At 44.1% G+C, this 19,541-nt stretch overlaps 1 protein-coding gene across 1 annotated transcript; it reads left to right on the plus strand.

Annotated features, from left to right (window-relative positions):
- Positions 1-579: 579 nt before the first annotated feature.
- Positions 580-18,229, plus strand: LOC311591130 (pregnancy-specific glycoprotein 22-like; the record flags this gene model as incomplete). The annotated part of the gene is made up of 6 exons (XM_084770497.1): positions 580-913; positions 1,940-2,299; positions 8,169-8,525; positions 11,505-11,864; positions 16,556-16,689; positions 17,948-18,229. 6 exons carry the CDS (start codon positions 580-582, stop codon positions 18,227-18,229), a joined length of 1,827 nt encoding a protein of 608 aa, XP_084626623.1.
- Between the last annotated feature and the right edge of the window lie 1,312 nt (positions 18,230-19,541).

Raw genomic sequence — 19,541 nt, forward strand, 5'->3', positions numbered from 1 at the left:
CCCCTGTCTCAGGAACCTTGAAGTCCCCTCTTTCCCAGTATCTTACATAGGGGAATACAGGATTAATGCAGGGAAATAATTTAGACCAGGACAGAGTTGATCAAGAAAATTAGAGAGAAAGTAGGCACTCTCAACACACATCCTCACCCAACACAATGTGGGAAGGCTGCCTTGACACCCTCTATAGGAAGAGGGAGCCCACAGTCCTTTCAAGGACACACTAACGACTTCTTCCTCAACACTGAGGAAGTGAAACTCCTCAAACAAACGATCCTGGGCTTCTCTCCTGGATCAGGAATTTGACTGGTGACATCAGTGATAAAGGATTGATCTTCATCCTTGGCCATCACTCATCTGGTCTCTTCCAAGCCCTCAGAGGCATCTCTGTCACCGTCCTGATGGGAAATCCCACATTCCCAGAGAAATGGGACCCACGGCAGACTGTTTGCTCTGCTTTCTCTCTGTGTCACAAGGACACAAATACATGATAGAGTCTCACTTTTTTAGTTGACAAACCCAAGGCCAGGACATGGCAGATATCAGGCCTGGGATGAGCTGTTGTTTTCTGAGGTCACAGGGATGCTTATCAGCCTTGTTGCTCAATGTGTTGCTTGGGGGAGAAACTTAAAGAGAAAAGTTGAGAAGGATGCTGGGGCAGCACTGAGAGTGGAAGGGACAGAGCAGCTCCTTGGACAAAGACCCCACCACTCACAGTCCCAGTCTGTGGGATTCTGTGAAGTGCTCCTGCCTGAGAAGACAATCAGCTCAGAGGGAGGAAGGACAGCAGACCTGGGAGCCTTGCTGGATCTTAAGCTCTTCTCCTCAGAGGGCATCACAGTGAGAAGTCTGATGGCGGTGTCCTCTGTGCTTTCCTTCAAAGACTGTAACCCCTGGCACAGACTCCTACTCACTGGTAAGTGTCCCCAATCCCTGACTGTGTGTGGGTGGAAGAGAATTTAGAGTCAGGCTTGAGTCTTCTAAAGATGACAGGAACCCTAGATGAGACTCAGGGCTTCTCCTTCAAGTTATAGGGCAAAAGAGCAGATTCAGCCTCCTGAAGCTCTCCAGGGACAGGTAGTGATGAGGAGAGAAGAGCGCCAATGTTCCCTACTCAAACCAAGTCACGGTGGCTGCTCTGTTCTGAAGACTGATGTTCCAAACCATGACTGGGTGACTCTTCAAATAGAAATCAAACAGGAGTGTCCATCAAAATGGCTCAGTGTGTGGAGCCCATGACAACCTGAATTCAGTCTTCAGCTCCCATGAGGCAGATGAGAGAACAGATTCATGCAGGCTCTTCTCTTCCCTTTGCACTCTTGCAGTGGCATATACTTTCATGTGCACACACTAAGACATGAGCCTTCACAAACCCACACACACAATAAATAAGAAATACAAGAATATTTAAATTGCCATTGAGTATCATTATTTGTTGTTAGCTACAAACACGGGAACTATGTAGATTAACCCATGAACACACCCTTCCCTCCTTCCTTCCTTCCTTCCTTCCTTCCTTCCTTCCTTCCTCCATTCATGCCCAAGTCTTTTCCAGGAAGTTATTCATCCTAATATGGCAGACTAACCCCTGTCCTCACATAGCCCTGGTCATAGAGGACCAGAAGTCAGAGTATCTGCAAGATGATGTCAGGGGTTGCCTGGTACCACAAAGAGAAAGGAGAAAGTCAGAAAGTGAGGACATTCTAGAGAAAGAGGTCAGTGAAGCATCCTCACACCAAATATAGGGATACTGTAGGGTGAACCAGGCAGACACTTGAGCAGAGAATTTCTAAGAGAGGTAAGTACACAGTGAGAGACTCTGAGGGGATGGTGGTCATACTGCTCACTTCTATTAAGGTGGGTAGGTGCACCCCTACCCACACACTTGAGTGATGATCACACCCACACAATATTGATTGTTTCTCTCTCTCTTTCCCTTTAGCCTCCCTTTTAACATGTTGGCACCTGTCTACCACTACCAATGTCACCATTAAATTAGTGCCACAGCACGTATTTGAAGGAGAAGACGTCCTTCTCCTTCCTAAAAATCTACCAGACAATCTTCTAGCCTTTGTCTGGTTCAAAGACATAACAAAGAAGAGCCACATGATTGCACTATATGCAGGGAACATTGAAGGAAATATGACAGGACGTGCAGACAGTGGCAGAGAGACAATCTTCATTGATGGATCTTTGCAGATCCGCAATGTCACCCAAAAGGACACAGGATTCTACATTCTTAAAACCTATAATTGTCGAGCAGAAACAGAATCAACAACATCCGTATACCTCCAAGTGTACAGTAAGTGATTCACTTCAGCTGCTGGGTGGGGTTGATTCCATCAGACACACACATTTCCAAGGTATCATGTTCACTTCCTCCCTTTATGTATTTCCTTTGGGATAGAGGGGTTATCCTAAGGGAATTACCTAGAAAGAGGTCCAAGGCACTTCAGAAAGCCACAGTGAACATATGTGCAGACCCATCACACAGCTGAGAAAGTGGTAGCATCGTCTTGAAGCCCTGCATGGGATGGTGGAGCTCAGAGACCTCTTTCAGGGACTCAGGTCACCTCCTCCCACACACGCAGGGTATGAGAGGCTCCTGATACATCTACTTCTGGGACTCTGTTCTGTGTCAGAACCCTGACTGGCGATTGCAGTGAGAATGGGTCAGTCCTCTCCCCCACTCATCACTCAGCTGGTTCTTTTGGATCCCTCACAGGCATTTTTGCCACATGCTTGCTGAGAGCAAACTCCATGTTTCCAGACCATTGAGAACACAGGTCAGACTGGATGCACAGCTGGTTTTCTGTTTCACACAGGAAATGCTGAGGGTCTCTAATTGTTGCTGACAGACCAAGCCGAGGACAGAGCAGAGGGCAGTCCTGCATTGAACGGCTGTTCTCTCAGGGCACATGGATGCTCAGCAGTTTGTAGCTCACCATGTGGACTCAAGGACTGAAGATGCCGCATGGTGTAAGATTTCATTCATTCATTCATTCATTCATTCATTTTCCACAGGTGTTGAAATTTGTTTTGAGAGGTGATACTTTTCATTAATTTGTTTATTTAACCTCTTTACAGCCGGATCACAGTCCCTTTTCTCCTCACCTCCCAGTCCCACCCTCATGCCCCCCTAAATTCCCCCTTTCCTATTTATTTATGTATTTATTTATTATGTATACAATGTTATGTCTGCATATACAACTGTATACCAGAAGAGGGCACCTGATCTTATTATACATGGTAGTGAGCCACCATGTCGTTGCTAGCAATTGAATCAGAACCTTTGGAAGAGCAGCCAGTGCTCTTAACCTCTGAGCTATCTCTCCATCCCCTTTTTCCTTTTTATCAGAAAACAGGAGGACCCCAAAAGGGAATAACCAACTCAGGCACTTCAAATGGCAACCAGATTAAGCACATCTTCTCCCACTTTCACCTCACAAAGCTGCACAGCTAAAGGAATGAGATCCAAAGGCAAGCCACAGAGTCAGAGACAGCCTCCACGTTCATTGTTAGGGAAGCCACATGTTGACCGCACTGCACATTGACCACGTATGTGTAAGGGGCCTAGTTCCAGCCCATGCATGCTCTATGGTTGGTGGTTCAGTCTCTCTGAGCCCCCACGGGCTCAGATCATTGACTCTGTAGGTCTTCTTGTGGTGTAGTTGAACCAACCAGCTCTATTCTTCTTCCCATTCTTCCCCCCCCCCAAAACTCCCTGAGGTCTGCCTATTGTTTATCTGTGAGTCTCTGCATATGTTTCCATCAGAGGCTGGATGAAGCCTCTCAGAATACACGTATTCTAGGTGCCTGCCTGCCCGCATAGGAGGGTGTCATTAATAGTGTCAGGGGTTGGCTCTTTCCCATAGGGTGGATCTCACATTGGGCCTGTCATTGGTTTGCCATTCCCTCGATCTCTACTCCTTTACCGCTGCACTTCATGAAGGTAAGACAAATTTTGTGTCAAAGATTTTATGGGTGGGCTGGTGTCCCCCTCTCTCCACTGTAAGTCCCACCTGGCTACAGGAGATGGCCACTTTAGGCTCTATAGTCCTCAGTGCTAGTAGTCTCAGCAAAGGCCATAGATACCTGGGACATCCCATGTCCCAGGAAGCCCCCATTTCTGCTCTCTCTCCCAGTCTTCCTCCTACTCTCTGAACACATGATTCCCATCCATTACACTTCTCACCCCCTCATCCACACAGTTCCCTCCCCTATATACTTCAGATGTTTATTTTATTGCCTGTTCTGAGTGAAATTCAGCATCTTCCCTAGGGACCATCATGTTTTTTTCTGTCTGTGCATAGTATCATGGTTATCCTGTACTTTATGGCTAATATCCACTTACAAGTGAGCACATTCCATGCACCTCTCTCCGGATTTGGGTTACCTCACACAGGATGATCTTTTCTAGTTTCATGAATTCACCTCCAAATAGCATGATATCTTTGTTTTGAATAGGTGTGTGGTATTGCATTGTGTAAGTATACATTTTCTTTATACATTCTTCAGTGGAGAAACATCTAGGTTGTTTCCAGTTTCTGGTTATTATCAATAAATATGTTATGAATGTAGTTGAGCAAGTGTACTTGTGGTATGGTGGAGCAGCTTTTGGTATATACCCAGGAATAGGGTAGCTGGGTCTTGGTGTAGACCTATTCCCAATTTTCTGAGAAAATGCCTTATTGATTTTCACCATGATTGTATAAGTTAGCACTTGCACTAACAATGCAGGAGTGTACCCCTTGCTCCACATCTTCACCAGCATGTCCTGTCCCTTGAATTTTTATCTTGGCCGTTCTGACAGGTGTAAGATGGATTCTTGGAATTGTTTTGATTTGTGTTTCCCTGATAACTGAATATATTGAACCGTTTTTAAAAAATGCTTCTCATCCATTAGGGATCCCTCTGTTTAGAAACTTCTGTTTAGCTGTGTAACACCCTCCCCCCCTTTTTTTGGCTTTTTGGGACATGGTTTCTCTATGGAGCTCTGGCTGTCCTTTATAGACCTGGCCGGTCTTGAACTCACAGTGATCCACCAGCCTATGCCTCCTGAATACTGGGATTACAGGGGTGTTTCATTATGCCTAGCCTTTGTACTCCATTTTTAAATTGGGTTTTTTTGTTTCTTTGTGTTTAATTTCTTGAATTCTTTATATATTTTGGATATTAGACTTCTGTCAGATGTAGGGTTAGGGAAAAGCTTTTCTCTTTCTGTAGGCTGCCATTTTTTTCAATTGACAGTGTCCTTTGCCTGTAAAAGCTTTACAGTTTCATAGGTTCCATTTATTAATCGTTGATCTTAGTGCCTAAGCTCTTGGTGTTCTGTTGAGATAGCTGTCTCTTCTACTATAAGTTCAATGATATTGCCCACTTCCTCTTGTAATAGATTTAGTGTATCTGTTTTTATGTTGAGGTCTTTGATCCCCTTGGACTTGAGTTTTTTGCAGGGTGATAGGTATAGGTCAATCTGCAGTCTTCTGCATGAAGACGGCCAGTTAGAACAGCACCATTTGTTGAAGATTCTTTCTTTTTCCATTGTATGATTTTGGCTTCTTTGTAAAAAGTTAGGTGTCAATTGGTGTATGGGTTTACCTCTGAGTTTCTTTGTGACCATCTCTATTCTCAATTTTGAAGAAGTTGTTTGAGCTGCTGTGCTGAGTGTTGAGGTCTCCTTCTATTAATGTGTGGGGTTCATTGTGTGATTTAAGCTTTATTAATGTTTGTTTTAAGAATGTGTGTGCCTTTGCGTTTGGGGTATAGATGTTCAGAATTGTGACATTTTCTTGGTGGGTTTTTCCTTTGGTGAGTATGAAATGTCCCTTTCTATCTCTTTTGATTAATAATGCCTGAAAGTCTATTATCTTACATAGTAGAAAGGCTATTCCAGCTTGCTTCCTGGGTACATTTGCTTTGAAAACTTTTTTCAAGCCCTTTATTCTGAGATAATGTTTATGTTTGTTGCTGAGGTGTGTTTCTTGTATGCAGAAAAAGGATGGATCCTGTTTTCTCAGCCACTCTGTTAGCCCATGTCTTCTTATTGGGAAATTGAATCCATTGATGTTAAGTGGTATTAATGACCAATGATTTTTAATTCCAGTTACTTTGATGTTGGTGGTGTGAACGTGTATATTTTTGTTTGCTCTCCTTACTTTGTTTTTGCTGGTGTGGAATTATTTATTTCCTGTGGGGATTTTCTTGGTGTAGTTAATCACTTAGAGTGGATTTTTTTTTGCCTCTAGTAATTTTTGTAGGGCTGTATTTGTGGATAGATATTTTTAAATTTGATTTTGCCATGGAATATCTTGTTTTCTCTATCTATAGTAAATTAAAGTTGTGCTGGATATAGTAGTCTGGGCTAGTATCTGGGTTCTGTTAGTGTCTTCATGGTATCTGAGCAGGCCCTGCTGGCTCTTAGAGTCTCTGTTGAGAACTCTGGTATAATTCTAATACTCTGCCTTTATGTGTTACTTTGCCCTTATCCCCTGTGACTTTTAACATTTATTATTTTTAGGTAGATTTAGTGTTTGGATTATTATGTGTTGAGTGATTTTATTTATTCATTTATTTATTTTTGGTTTTGGTTTTTAGTTTTTTCAAGACAGAGTTTCTCTGTGTAGCATTGGCTTTCCTGGGCTTGCTTTGTAGAGCAGGCTGGCCTCGAACTCACTGTGATCCACCTTCCTCTGCTTCCCTGAGTACTGACTGCAGGCACGCATCACCACACCCAATGGGGATGTCATTTGTAGTCCAATATGTTTCATGATCTATAAGCTTCTTGTATGTTTATAGGTATTTCTTTCTTTAGGTTAGGAAATTTTTCATCTATGATTTTGTTGAAGATGTTTTCTGGGCCTTTGAGTTGGGAATCTCATTCTTCTATTTGTATTATTCTTATGTTTGGTCTTTTCATGGTGTCCCATATTCCCTGCATGTTTTCTATTAGAACTTTACATACCTAGCATTTGCTTTGACCAATGTATCACTTTCTTCTATATCTTCTAATCCTAATATTCTCTCTCCCATCTCTTCTATTCTGTTGGTGATGCTTGTGTCTGTAGTTCTTGTTCTCTTCTTAGGTTTCGATTTCTAGGATTGCCTCAGTTTGTGTTTCCTTTATTGCTTCTATGTTCATTTTCATGTTTTTGACAGTTTTATTCATTTCCTTCTCCTGTTTGCTTGTTTTTTTTATTTCTTTAAGTGATTTATTCATTTCCTTCACCTGTTTGATTATATTTCCTGAGTTTCTTTGAGGGATTTATTCATTTCCTATTTAAAGGCCTCTATCATTTTCACAAGATTAGATTTAAGGAAGTTTTCTTGCTCTTTTGCTGTGTTAAGATATCCATGGCTTCTTCTTGTTTTCATAGGATAAAAGGGTTCTGTTGGTGACATATTACTCTGGCTTTGTTGAGTGTGTTCTTGCACTGACCTTTCATCATCTGGTTTTCTCTAGTGTTGGCAGTCCTGGTGGATCATGATAGCAGTAGGCCTCTGGGATTGCAGGTAGTTCTGGGAGTCTGTGGTGGCTGCAGACCTCTGGTGATCCATGGTGGCTACTGTCTTTGTAGTCAATAATGGCTGTCATGCCTGGAATTGAAGGTACTGATGGGGCCAGGATAATTGAATGTTGATAATTGAAATTTCAGCAAGAAATGATGTTTTTTCTTCCTTTTCAACTCCTTAATGGCAGGTAGAATGCCTGAATTTTTAAGAGCAGTATTTTTTAAAAGTATACAGATCTCAGTTTTCACAATAACCTAGTCAGAGTTAGCTTAGAGTAAATGAAGCTAAAACATAAAGTAGGTGTTGACAGAAACTACAAGTTGAACAGAACAACAACAAAAACAGTTAGAGACTGAAGTTCCTGATCTTGTAGGGAAGGAAATAGTGGAGGAATCACCCAATATCAATCTATATGGAGTGTGAGCAGGGAAATGAGGGCACTGAGCTAGAGCTATACTGATACCCAAGTGAGAGCTTCATGTTCACAAAATGCCAAGTGCAGGGACACTGAATTTGTGGAAGTAATTTGCTGACCTCCATAATGTAGGGTAGGAAGACACCCACACAGCTTGGCTGAGGAATGAACACATCTCAGGACACAAGGATCCATCTTAACCAAATACAAAAGATCTAAGATGGATCTCTATCTTTCCTTCTAGCTTCCCTTTCGACATGTGGACGCCCTCCCACCTCTGCTCAGCCCACCATTGAATTAGTGACTCCCAATGTTGCTAAAGGAGGAAGTGTTCTTCTACTTGTTCACAACCTCCCAGAGAAGCTTCAAGCCCTTTTCTGGTACAAGGGGGTAGCGGTGTTCAAGAACGAAGAGGTTTCTCGGTATGTAATAGCCAAGAATGAAAGTATGAATGGACCTGCACACAGTGGTAGAGAGAACATGTACAGCAATGGATCCTTGCTCATCCACAGTGTTACCCAGAAGGACACTGGATTCTATACCCTACGAACTCTGAGCACAGATATGAAAGATGAAGTGGTGCATGTACAACTCCTAGATGGTGGTAAGTGATTGTTTATGATTAGTCAAAAATGCTGGGTGGGGCTTAGACACACAAGACTGTCATGCATGGCATGTGACCTCTCTGCCTCTGTACTGTGTCCCTTTGTTAGATTTTGAGCACTTAGTGCTGTACATGCATGGTATAGAAATTAGACATAGATTAGACTCTTTTTCTAATTCCAATTTCATAGATGACAGAGAAAGAGAGAGACAGACAGACAGACAGAGGCAGAGAGAGATAGATACAGGGGGAGAGAGAGATGAAAGAGAAAGGATGATAGGAAAGGATTGCTTAGTCAATTAGCATTGGACTCAGTCTAGTTTCTAGAGGTTCTCATCATGAACGTGGTATTGAGAAAGACCCTATTGACAACAGGCAGAAGTCCTGGCTCCAAACCTCTGTTCTAGCTTGGACTACAAGTGATCCTGAAAATATTTTGCCAGTACTGGAGTCTTGCTGTTGCAGCTGACAGGGAACCATGGTTGTTGTCCATCCATATTACTTGGGAAACCAGCAGGTGCACTGAATTGAGAGACTCAGCTAAGCAAAGTCAACTGGGCACCTCCTGAGACTTGGCATGAACAGCCGAGCTGACCAGGCCATGAGCCAACTGTCCGCATCGGCTTATGAGACCTCATAGGAAGTTCAAGGTACCCAAAGGGAGGAACAAAGGACAAAGGTCCTCCTGTCAAATACTTGTCCTCTGAGCTGCAGCCAAGGGAATTCTCTCCTGTCGCCAAATATTAACAGGCTCTGTTGGTCATGACAGATCCCAGACATGAGCATCAGGCATCCTATTAATCACCAGGGGACAGTAACAGTGCACAGTCAAACACTGAGAAGCTGGTTTCCTGGAGAAGATGAAAGAAATGGTTTCCATTTCTGTCCCAACAGACATGGAGGTCCCTCTCATAACGAATGTTTAAGTTACTGGCTGTTTCCTGTATTCCAGAAAAGTACTAGGGAACCCTGTTTAACATCTCTTCCCTCTAGCATCTTGAGTTGGAGAGAGAGTGATGACAAGGGAATTGCCAAAGGACTGAGGCATCCCTAAAAAGTCAGGGTGGATGTGGGCAGACCTGAACAACATCTCAGACAACACAGGAGGCTGCAACTCATGTTCCTCACTGAAATCTTCCACAGCAGAGTGAGCTCACTCTTCTCCAGGCCTCAGGTGACCTTCTGGCGCACACAGAACATGAATTTCCTGGTACAACTAACTGATTATGAATGTCTGTCCTCGGTCACACCCTGAATGGTAACACTAGTGATAATTGGTAACTGTCCTATTCCTGGTGTCATCCTCCTGGTCCCTTCCCAGCTCTCACAGACATCTCTGCCATCTTTTGGCTTTGTACAAATCCCACATTGCCAGACCTGAGGACATGGGGGTCACTTTGTGCCCAATGGAGTTTCTGTGTCACCAAGGATGCATAGGGAGCACAGGATCCCCTTCTTGGACGTGAGAGAGACAAGGCTAGCACAAACCAGAGGTCAGCCCTGGAGCGAGATGCTGGATTCTGGCTCAGAGGGGTGCTTATCAGCCTATTGCTCACTGTGCAGTCTGGAGACTGAAACATAAAGAGAAGGGAAGGGAGAGAATCACCTGACAACACTGAAAGGAGGAGACAGCAGTGCCTCAGACAAGCACCCCATCTACAGCCATGTGACTCTGGGAGAGAGTTTGGTATCAGTGCAGACTCAGCTGAGAAAGAGGCAGGACCACAGAGATGCTGAAGCAGAAGCTCCTCTACATTGTGCAAGGATGGCACGTGCACCAGACTGTGGAGCCTCCAATGTTCCACCATACAAGGGGCACGGTGGCCAAGGGCCGGTACCCTAAGTGAGGAGAAAAATTCCATGACAGTGTATGGCAGGGCACAGCTCAGGCTCTGGCTGGAGTCTCCAGGGAGGACAAGAGTCTGAAGGACTTCACAGTGTCTGCTTGCCCCTGAATGGGGTTGACACAGAGGTGGACAGAGGTTCAGCAGCAGGAAGTTCTCAGTGAACAGGAAACGGTAAAGGGTGTGCACAAAAGCCAGATTGTTCTCTACTCAAAGTCAATCACATTGGCCACCATATTTTAAAGAGTGCTGTTCCCAACTATGATGGAGTGACTCAGAAAAATATTGGCCATTATAGGCCAGTGGGATGTCTCAAAATGTGAAGGCAAATTGTCCAGGCCAGAGGACCTGAGGTAAATTCTCAGCTCCCATGTGATAGAAAGACAGAACTCTCTGACTCCTCAAGGTTGTCCTTTGCCACACAGAGAGGTACTATGGCATACACCCACCAATATGTAGGTCCATGCAGAAATGCATGTAGTTCACTCCTGCACGTATTCACACACATATGTAATAGATACAAAAGTAAAAGTATTAAGTGAAAGTGAGGTATTCACTCATCCCAAAGCTGAGTTCTTTCATAAGTAAAACCCTTGACAGGTTGGAGTTTAGGACCATCAGTCTCTCATTAATTTTCATTCATTCTCTCATTCATTCCTCAGAGGTATCTGAGTTTTTTTCTAGGCACCATTTTTTTCCACAAGAATATTTAAGACAGAAAATGATTCTCATAAGGCTGTCTTCCAAATAGACTGGAAGAGAAGCCAGTGGTGGATGATAAAATATGAAGTCATGTTGCTGCCATTAAAGGAAAACAACAACAAGATTCAGAGAGCCCAGGCACAAAGTCCAAGGGGAAGGAAGTCAGTGAGGCATCCCCCTTCCGCCAATGTACACTGAGTGTGAACAGGGATCAAAGCACAGTGAACCAGGGCCATGTTGACACCTGAGGAGAGAGCGCCATACAGATTAAATGACAAGTGCAAGTATTTTGCTGACCTCCACCAAGTAGGACAGGACCCTCACCCACACACCACTGCAGAGCAATGGATACATCTGCTCAGGATACAGGGCCCCATCTTAGTGGAATTAAAAGGTCCCAATATTGATGGATGTCTCACTTCCCTCCTAGCCTCCTTTGTGCCCTGTGGAAGCTCGCCCACCTCTGCTCAGTTCAGTATTGAATCAGTGCCAACCCATGTTGCTGAAGGGCGAAGTGTTCTTCTACTTGTTCACAATCTCCCAAGCAATCTTAGAATGCTTTTCTGGTACAAAGGGCTGGTTGTGTTCAATGACCAAGAGGTTTCTCCGTATGTAACAGCCAATAATTCAAGTGTGGAAGGACCTGCACACAGTGGTAGAGAGACAGTGTACAGCAATGAGTCCCTGCTGATCCACAATGTCACCTGGAATGACACTGGATTGTACACCCTGCGCACACTGAGCACAGATCTGGAAGCTCAAGTGAGGCATGTGCAACTCCAAGTGGATGGTAAGTGATTGTCTGTGATCAGTCAGTGGTGGGTGGGGCTCTGAAACACAGTGCTGTGTCTTCTGGTCTTGGAATGCTGTCTCATGTTTAGATGTGAGGACTTAGAGCAAGACACACATGGTGGAGACAAATGGGCATAGATCAGACTCTACTAATGTATCATGTAAGGTTTTATGGAAAGTAACAGAGCCTAGGATGTCAGACACCACCGAGTCTTGTGGAAATATCAATGCTGTTTTGCTAAGAAAGAACCAGTGGGCATCAGGTAGGGGCTGGTTGGGGAAAACTATGGCATCCTAAGAGAGGTGGCCACCAGGAAACCCTGGCTGTACTCATCCATGCTAGGTTCAATTTCTAGTGATTCTAGGGAGCGATTTGTCAGGGCTGGACTATTAGTTAATATCGCTAATCACTGACAAAGGACAATAGTTTTGGTTGTCCATGTCAGACTGGTGTGGTTAGTCCCCAAAAGTGAGAGTCATAAATCAAATCTATGAACTGTTGCAGAGAGTGTGGAGTGCTGCCTACTGGCTTGCTCCTCATTATTTGTTTAGCATTGTTTCTTGTAGCCCCAGCATCCCTTAGGACTGAAGTGGAACTCCTTGCAATGAACTGCACCCTCCCATATCAATCAGTAGTGGCATTTTTAAAATTTGTGTTCCATCTTTCATATCTACTCCTTGTCTTTTAAATTTGGGTATTCCTAGACAGGTTCTCTGTGTAGCCTTGAATTTCCTGCCCTCACTTTATAGACCAGGCAGACCTCAAACTCATAGATATTTGCCTGGTTCTGCCTTCTTTAGGGTTGGGATTATAAGTGTGGTGTATGTCACTTTGACTAGTTTCCGATCTACCGTTGCTTGTGTGAAGCTCTCAAAAAGCCAGCCAGAATAGTTTCTTAGCATTTTCCAAGACTTAAGTCAGCTGGGAAAACCAGACTGCTCCCTGCCTTCACTGATTCCTAGACCTGTGAGCTGCAAGGCAGAGCAGCAAGAACACCTAGAAGGTTGAGTCAGGGGTTGACTGAAGCCACAAAGGAAACTGAACAAATGTCAGAGAATAAAAATGGGTCTGTGGAGAAAGAAATTCAAAGTAGGCATAATCTCAACCTACAGTGTGCATGAATGTGTGCAGTGTCTGCCAGCCATGGAGAAACATCAGGAGAGAGATTCATGCAGTGGAGATGACACATTCCAGGGCACTGAGGGAATGGAAGATGTCATGTTGCTGACCTCCACCATGTGAGATAGACTCATCCATACTTGTATCTCTTGGCTGAGTGATGAGACAACCCATCTGGTCAGTATGGGGGTCGCCATCTTTCCACCAAATACAATGATTCCATCTAACGTATTTCTCTCCTTTCTCTTCCAGCCTCACTTTCTACTTGCTGTAACACTCTCACCTCTTCCCCACTCATGATTTGTCAAGTGCCACAGGCTGTTGGTAAAGGGGAAAACGTTCTTCTCCACATTCATAATCTGCCACAAGATCTGCGAGCCTTTTCCTGGTACAAATCTGCCTATAGAAACCAGCATTTAAAAATTGCACAATACAGCAGAGCCACAAATTATATCATCAGGGGGCCTGAGCACAGCAGAAAAATGACAGTGTACACCAATGGATCCCTGCTGCTCCAGAATGTCACTGAGAAAGTTACAGGATTCTACACACTAGAAACTGTAAACAGTGGATTCAAAATTGCAACAACACACACACGCAACTTCAAATAAGTAAGTGATTTCTAGGATATGGGTATGTTGTATCCTGTTTTATACAGTGAACTGTGAGGTCTGGACATTGCCTGCTCTCGATAGATAGATAGATAGATAGATAGATAGATAGATAGATAGATACATAGATACGTAGATAGATAGATAGAGATATAGATATAGATAATATAGACATAGATATATAGATACAGATAGATAGGATAGATAGATAGATAGATAGATAGATAGATAGATAGATAGATAGATACATGGATACATACATAGATACATACATAGATACATACATAGATACATAGGTAATGTTGTCATTGTGTCTCCACACTAGAAATTGGACACTCATGACAGGACACACATGGGGTAGACCAACAGCATTAGATCAGGACCCCTCACTTGTCCTGGGGTAAACTGAGCTCCAAGATGTTAGACTCAGCCCACACACTTGGCTCACTCACTGTGCCCATGGACCTGAGGAAATCTCTGGGAGTCAGGCAGGCCCTGGCTGAGGAAGCCCTGGGTTCCTCACAGAGAACAAATCTCCATCCCTGGCAAAACTCCAGATGACATTAGAAGCTTTATGTCACTGCTTGGTTATGCCTTATTATTAGAGCTGACAGGGGAAAAGGATATGTTGGCCTCTGGAACCAGCCAGCACACTGCCATGATAACCATGGGTACATTAGGTCCTCTGGTCATCTTCTCCAGTGACTCAGCAGGGAGAATAGCTGGAAAGGTGTTCCCACCTTTAGCTATCTGTCCTAATGGACTCAGGAGACCCCACAGGAAGGTCAGGGTCCCCAAGAGCCAGAGTAAAAGTGACAAGTCCTCCTTGCAAGTACTTCTTCTAGGGGTACGGCTCTGGAATTCTCTCCTGCAAGCACTTTGTAACAGAGGTGCTCATCTGGACAGCTCCCAGACCCAAGGTGCAGTTCCCCCAGCAATCACTAGGGGGCTATAGAAGGACACATACTCACCACCGAGAAAATAATTTCCAGGAGCCAGGAGATTAACTGTAGCCTGGTTTCCACTCCCATTCCTACCTTCTCAAACCTACGGGCTGCTCCTGGGTTTCTAAGCAGTACTACCCTGCCAGAAGATCCTGTGTAGTCACATGTCTCTCCTGGCACCTTCCATGGGAATATCTAGATGGAGGACATGTGCATCCCAGGAAGGGCATGGGCTGACCCAACGCATGGCTCAGCAAGCACAGGAAGATGGAGGGTCCCTCTCAAAGTCTCCCTAGGCACATAGAGTCAGTGTTCTCTCTTCAGGACTCAGGTCACCTCCTGCTTCACACGCACAAGCACAATTCCTGGACTCATGAAGCTCCTGAGATTCATGACAATGCACTCTGACTGGTTCCTCCAGTGATAATGGCTCTGTCCCTTTCCCATGGCATCACTTGGCTGGTCTCTTTCCAGTCATGTCACCGTCTGGAAGGACCCTACAGATCCTTGAGAACAAAGGACAAACTAAGTGCTCAGATAGGATTCTGTTATAAAGGACATATTAGAACACAGAAAGGGCAGCCCTTGGGTGAGCTGTTGCTGTGGAAAGGCACAGAGATGACCATCAGCCTTGTTGTATGCGTGTGCTCTGGAGGACTGAAACATCTCTCTCTCTCTCTCTCTCTCTCTCTGTCTCTCTCTCTCTGTCTCTCTCTCTCTCTGTATCTTATCTATCTCTATATCATCTATCTCAGTCATCTATCTATTATCTATCTGTCTTTGTATCTATCTATCTATCTATCTAGCTGTGTATTATCTATCTATCTTCCAGATTGGAACCAGGAAGAAATATGTGTGGAAGGTACAGACATAGGTCTAGGACATCATCCTTGACAGCAGTCAGCATTACCCTGTGAAGGCCCCCTGTGTGTGAGGAGGCTGAGCTCAGAGGGCGGAAGACAGCAGAGCTTGGGGATAGGGCTAGATCAAATGCTGTTCTCCACAGATGGAGGGCACAGCAAGCATCAGGGGACATGGAGCCCCATTCTGTAATTCCTTGCAAAGGGTACAGTGTCTGGTAGTGTCTCCTGCTGAACCATCCCGCTGACAACACTGCTGGATGGTAGGGGAGGAGGAAGAAGGGAGCTCAGAGCCTGGGGAAAGGATAGGGAAAGCTCAAAAGTTTTACTCTGATCTCAATTTAGGGTCTGTGACAAGAACACCGGTTTCATACACATTCACAAACACATATACTAATACACACCTGCCCCCACACAGCCACTCCCCTGAAATGAATAGGTTAATGTGAGATGGAGGTTTAAGCTGTATTTATACTTCCAGATATGAGAATTTCATTAACATCTGGACTTGCAAGGCCCAGGGACGTTCATTTACCACTCACTTTTTTTGATTTTTTTTAGTCACAGTTTCTCTTTGTAGCCTTGGCTATCCGTGATGGCATTGATCTTACAGAGACCTACGTGCCTTTCCCTCCTGCGTGCTGGGATTAAAGGTGTGCACCACCATGCCTTCTCACCACTCACAAGTATCTGAGCCCATCCAATTTCTGGACCTTCCAGAACCATAAAATTTGTTTTTCCTAAAAAGACCCTAGCTCTTGTGGACTGTAAGACAGAGAATAAATAACTCACTGACATGAAGTGAGTAGTTGGTTGGAACAACGAAAGAAGAATATTTAAGATGTCAAAAGAAGAAGCCTGGGGGACTGTAGAGGAATAAGAGATCAGGGAAGGAACCCCCTCCCATATTTTCCTAGAGTAAGCAGGCATGTGAGGACACTGAGGGTAGAAACAACAGGCGGAGCAATTTCAACGTAGAGGAAGTGATATAATCAGGTAACATCAAATTGTTATTTGCTTACTTCCTCTGAGTGGACAGACACACCTACCTTCTTCGTGTGATAGATTTAGGCTTTCAGGGCCATCTTTTCACCAATGATAAAAGTCTCAATATTAATAAAATCTCTGTCTTTTTGCTCTACTCTCCCTTTTAGCCTGCATTCACCCTTCCATCACTGGGCAGCTCATTATCGAACCAGTGCCTCTCAACATTGTTGATGGGAGCAACACTCTCCTACTTGTTCATAATATCGCAGAGAAACTTCGATCCTTTTCCTGCTACAAAGGGGTAGCCATTCTCCACAAAAAATTAATTTCATGGAATGAAATAACCACGAATAGAAGTATGCTGGGGCCTGCATACAGTGGTAGAGAGACAGTGTACCCCAATGGGTCACTGCTACTACACAATGTCACCCAGAAGGACATTGGATTATACACCCTACAGACCTTAAATATGCAGCTTGAAAATCAGGACACATAAGGACAGCTCCACATATACAGTAAGTGACCCTCAGTGATGTCTGGGTGCTGGTAGGGTTGATTTCCCTGTACAAATACAGGGCTGTCAAGTGTGGACTATGCCTGCCTCTCCTCTACTTTGTGTCTCTACATTGCAGTTTGAGCACTCATTGTAGGGCACACACTGAGTAGCTATACAGAAATATATAAGAATACCTCATCTGACTCCATCTACAGAGGAAGATCTGTGTTAGGTAATTCAGCCCACAAGTGCCATTAGCCTCAGACACTTGGGGCTCTCACCATAAACGTGGCCCTGAGAAAAAGTCTGCAGATGTCAGGTAGCAACTAGATGAGAGAACTATGGCTTCCTTATTGTGAGGTGAACATGAGGAAGTCAAGGGTCCAGGTCTCTGTCACAGATTCAACTCTACTTGTCCCAAGTAAACATCTCTTCGGAGCTACAATTGAACTTCCTGTTCGAGATGATAGGGAACAGGGCTTTACTGACTGTCCAAGTCTCATAGAGTGTGGGAGCAGATGTGCACCACCATGAGAGCTGCAGTGATGTAGGCCATCTGGGCATCTCTGTTTCTTGAGTCTCAGTGGAGAGGTAACAGGTCATAAGCCAACTGTTCTGATGGGCTTAAGAGACTTATGGGAAGGACATGTTCTCAAGGAGAAGGACAGAGAAGATGGTTCTCCAGAAGCTCACTGTCCTCATGGCTCCAGCCCAGTGAACTCTCTTCTGCAGGTAAATGGTAACAGATGTTGCTTATTTGAGCAGCTGCTCCCATCCCAAGGTCAGGCTGTTGCTCATATCTAACTGTGACTCATGGACACAGCAATGATTATGTACCATGTGTTCAAGTATAGAAAAATTGAGACACATCAGACTCTGTGTCAGAATCAGAGTCACACAGGCTGTGAGTGGAAAGTTCAAAGCAGAAGAAACTTGTTTGTTGTCACAGTCCCAATGTCTCCACCATGGAGGCTCTTTGAGGTGTCTGTTGACTACAGAGGGTCTGGTTGAGCTCTCTGAAGGATGATTGTCATTTGCTCCCCTCCTCTGTTTCTCCATACAGCCCGTGACACAGCCCTGCATTCATGTCACCAACACCACAATCAGAGTCCATAGCTCTGTCATCCTCACTTGTCTCTCAGTCAACACTGGAATCTCCACTCAGTGGTTCTTCAATAACCAGAATCTGCAGCTCACAGAGAGGATGGCACTGTCCCCGACAACGTGCCAGCTCACCATAGATCCTGTGAGGATGGAGGATGCTGGAGAGTATCAGTGTGAGGTCTCCAGCCCAGTCAGTGTGCAGACCAGTCTCCCACTCAGCCTGGCTGTTATAAACGAGTGACCCCTCTTCTCATCCCATAGCAGATTGTGGACATTTCTTTATCAATTGGCTACAAAAATTGGAAAAGGTTACATATATAAGCCATCCCTGAATGCCTGGAATGAAGCCTGCCTCGTCATTTTGAATGATATCTTTGATATATATTTATATTCATTTTGCAAGTATTTTTGTGTCTATGTTCATAAGAGAAATTGGTCTGAAGTTCTCCTTTTTTGTTGGGTCTTTGTGAGGTTTAAGTATCAATGTGATTGTGGCCTCAAAAAAAGAATTTGGTAATGTTCCATTCATTTCTCTCTTTTGGAGTAGTTTGAAGAGTATTGGTATTAGCTCCTCTTTGAAGGTCTGGTAGAACTCGTTAGTTCAGAGAAATGCAAATCAAAATGGCTCTGAGATTCCATCTTACACCCATCAGATTGGCTAAGCTCAAAAATTCAAATGACACACATGTTGGCAAAAATGTGGAGAAAGAGGAACACTCCTTCACTGATGGTGGGAATGCAAACTAGTACAACCACTTTGGAAATCTATGTGGTGCTATCTCCGAAAACTGGGATTAAGGCTTCCTCAGGATCTAGCTATTCCACTCCTTGGAATGTACCCAGAAGATGCTCAAGTACACAACAAAGACATATGCTCAACCATGTTCATAGCGGCCTTATTCACAATAGACAGAACATGGAAACAGCCTAAGTGTCCCTCAGTAGAAGACTGGATAAAGAAACTGTGGTACATTTACACTATGGAATACTACTCAGTTATTAAAAACCAGTGGCACTCAGAGGAAAGATAGCAAGCTACCAAGAAGAGACTTGATACCCAAGGATCATATACAGTGGGAGGAGGTCCCCCTCAGTCACAGTCATAGGGGATGGGAATAGGGTATAAGTGGGAGGGATGGAGAAATGGGAGGGTACAAGGGATGGGATATCAATTGAGATGAATAATGAATGAATTAATAAACAAATGCTAAAAATGAAAAAAATCTAAAATTGTCTTTTTATTTATTTATTTATTTATTTATTTTTTATTAATTTATTCTTGTTACATCTCAATGGTTATCCCATCCCTTGTATCCTCCCCTTCTTCCCTCCCTCCCATTTTCCCCTTATTCCCCTCCCCTATGACAGTTCCTGAGGGGGATTACCTCCCCCTCTATATGATCATAGGGTATCAAGTCTCTTCTTGGTAACCTGCTGTCCTTCCTCTGAGTGCCATCAGGTCTCCCCGTCCAGGGGATATTGTCTTTTTTACTGTGTATCTTTCTGGATTTGCTATCAGTATGATGGTAGCTTTGGAGAATGGTTGTCTAAGT

This window comes from Acomys minous (assembly GCF_964271855.1).
Source record: "Acomys minous genome assembly, chromosome: 20".
NCBI lineage: Eukaryota > Metazoa > Chordata > Mammalia > Rodentia > Muridae > Acomys > Acomys minous.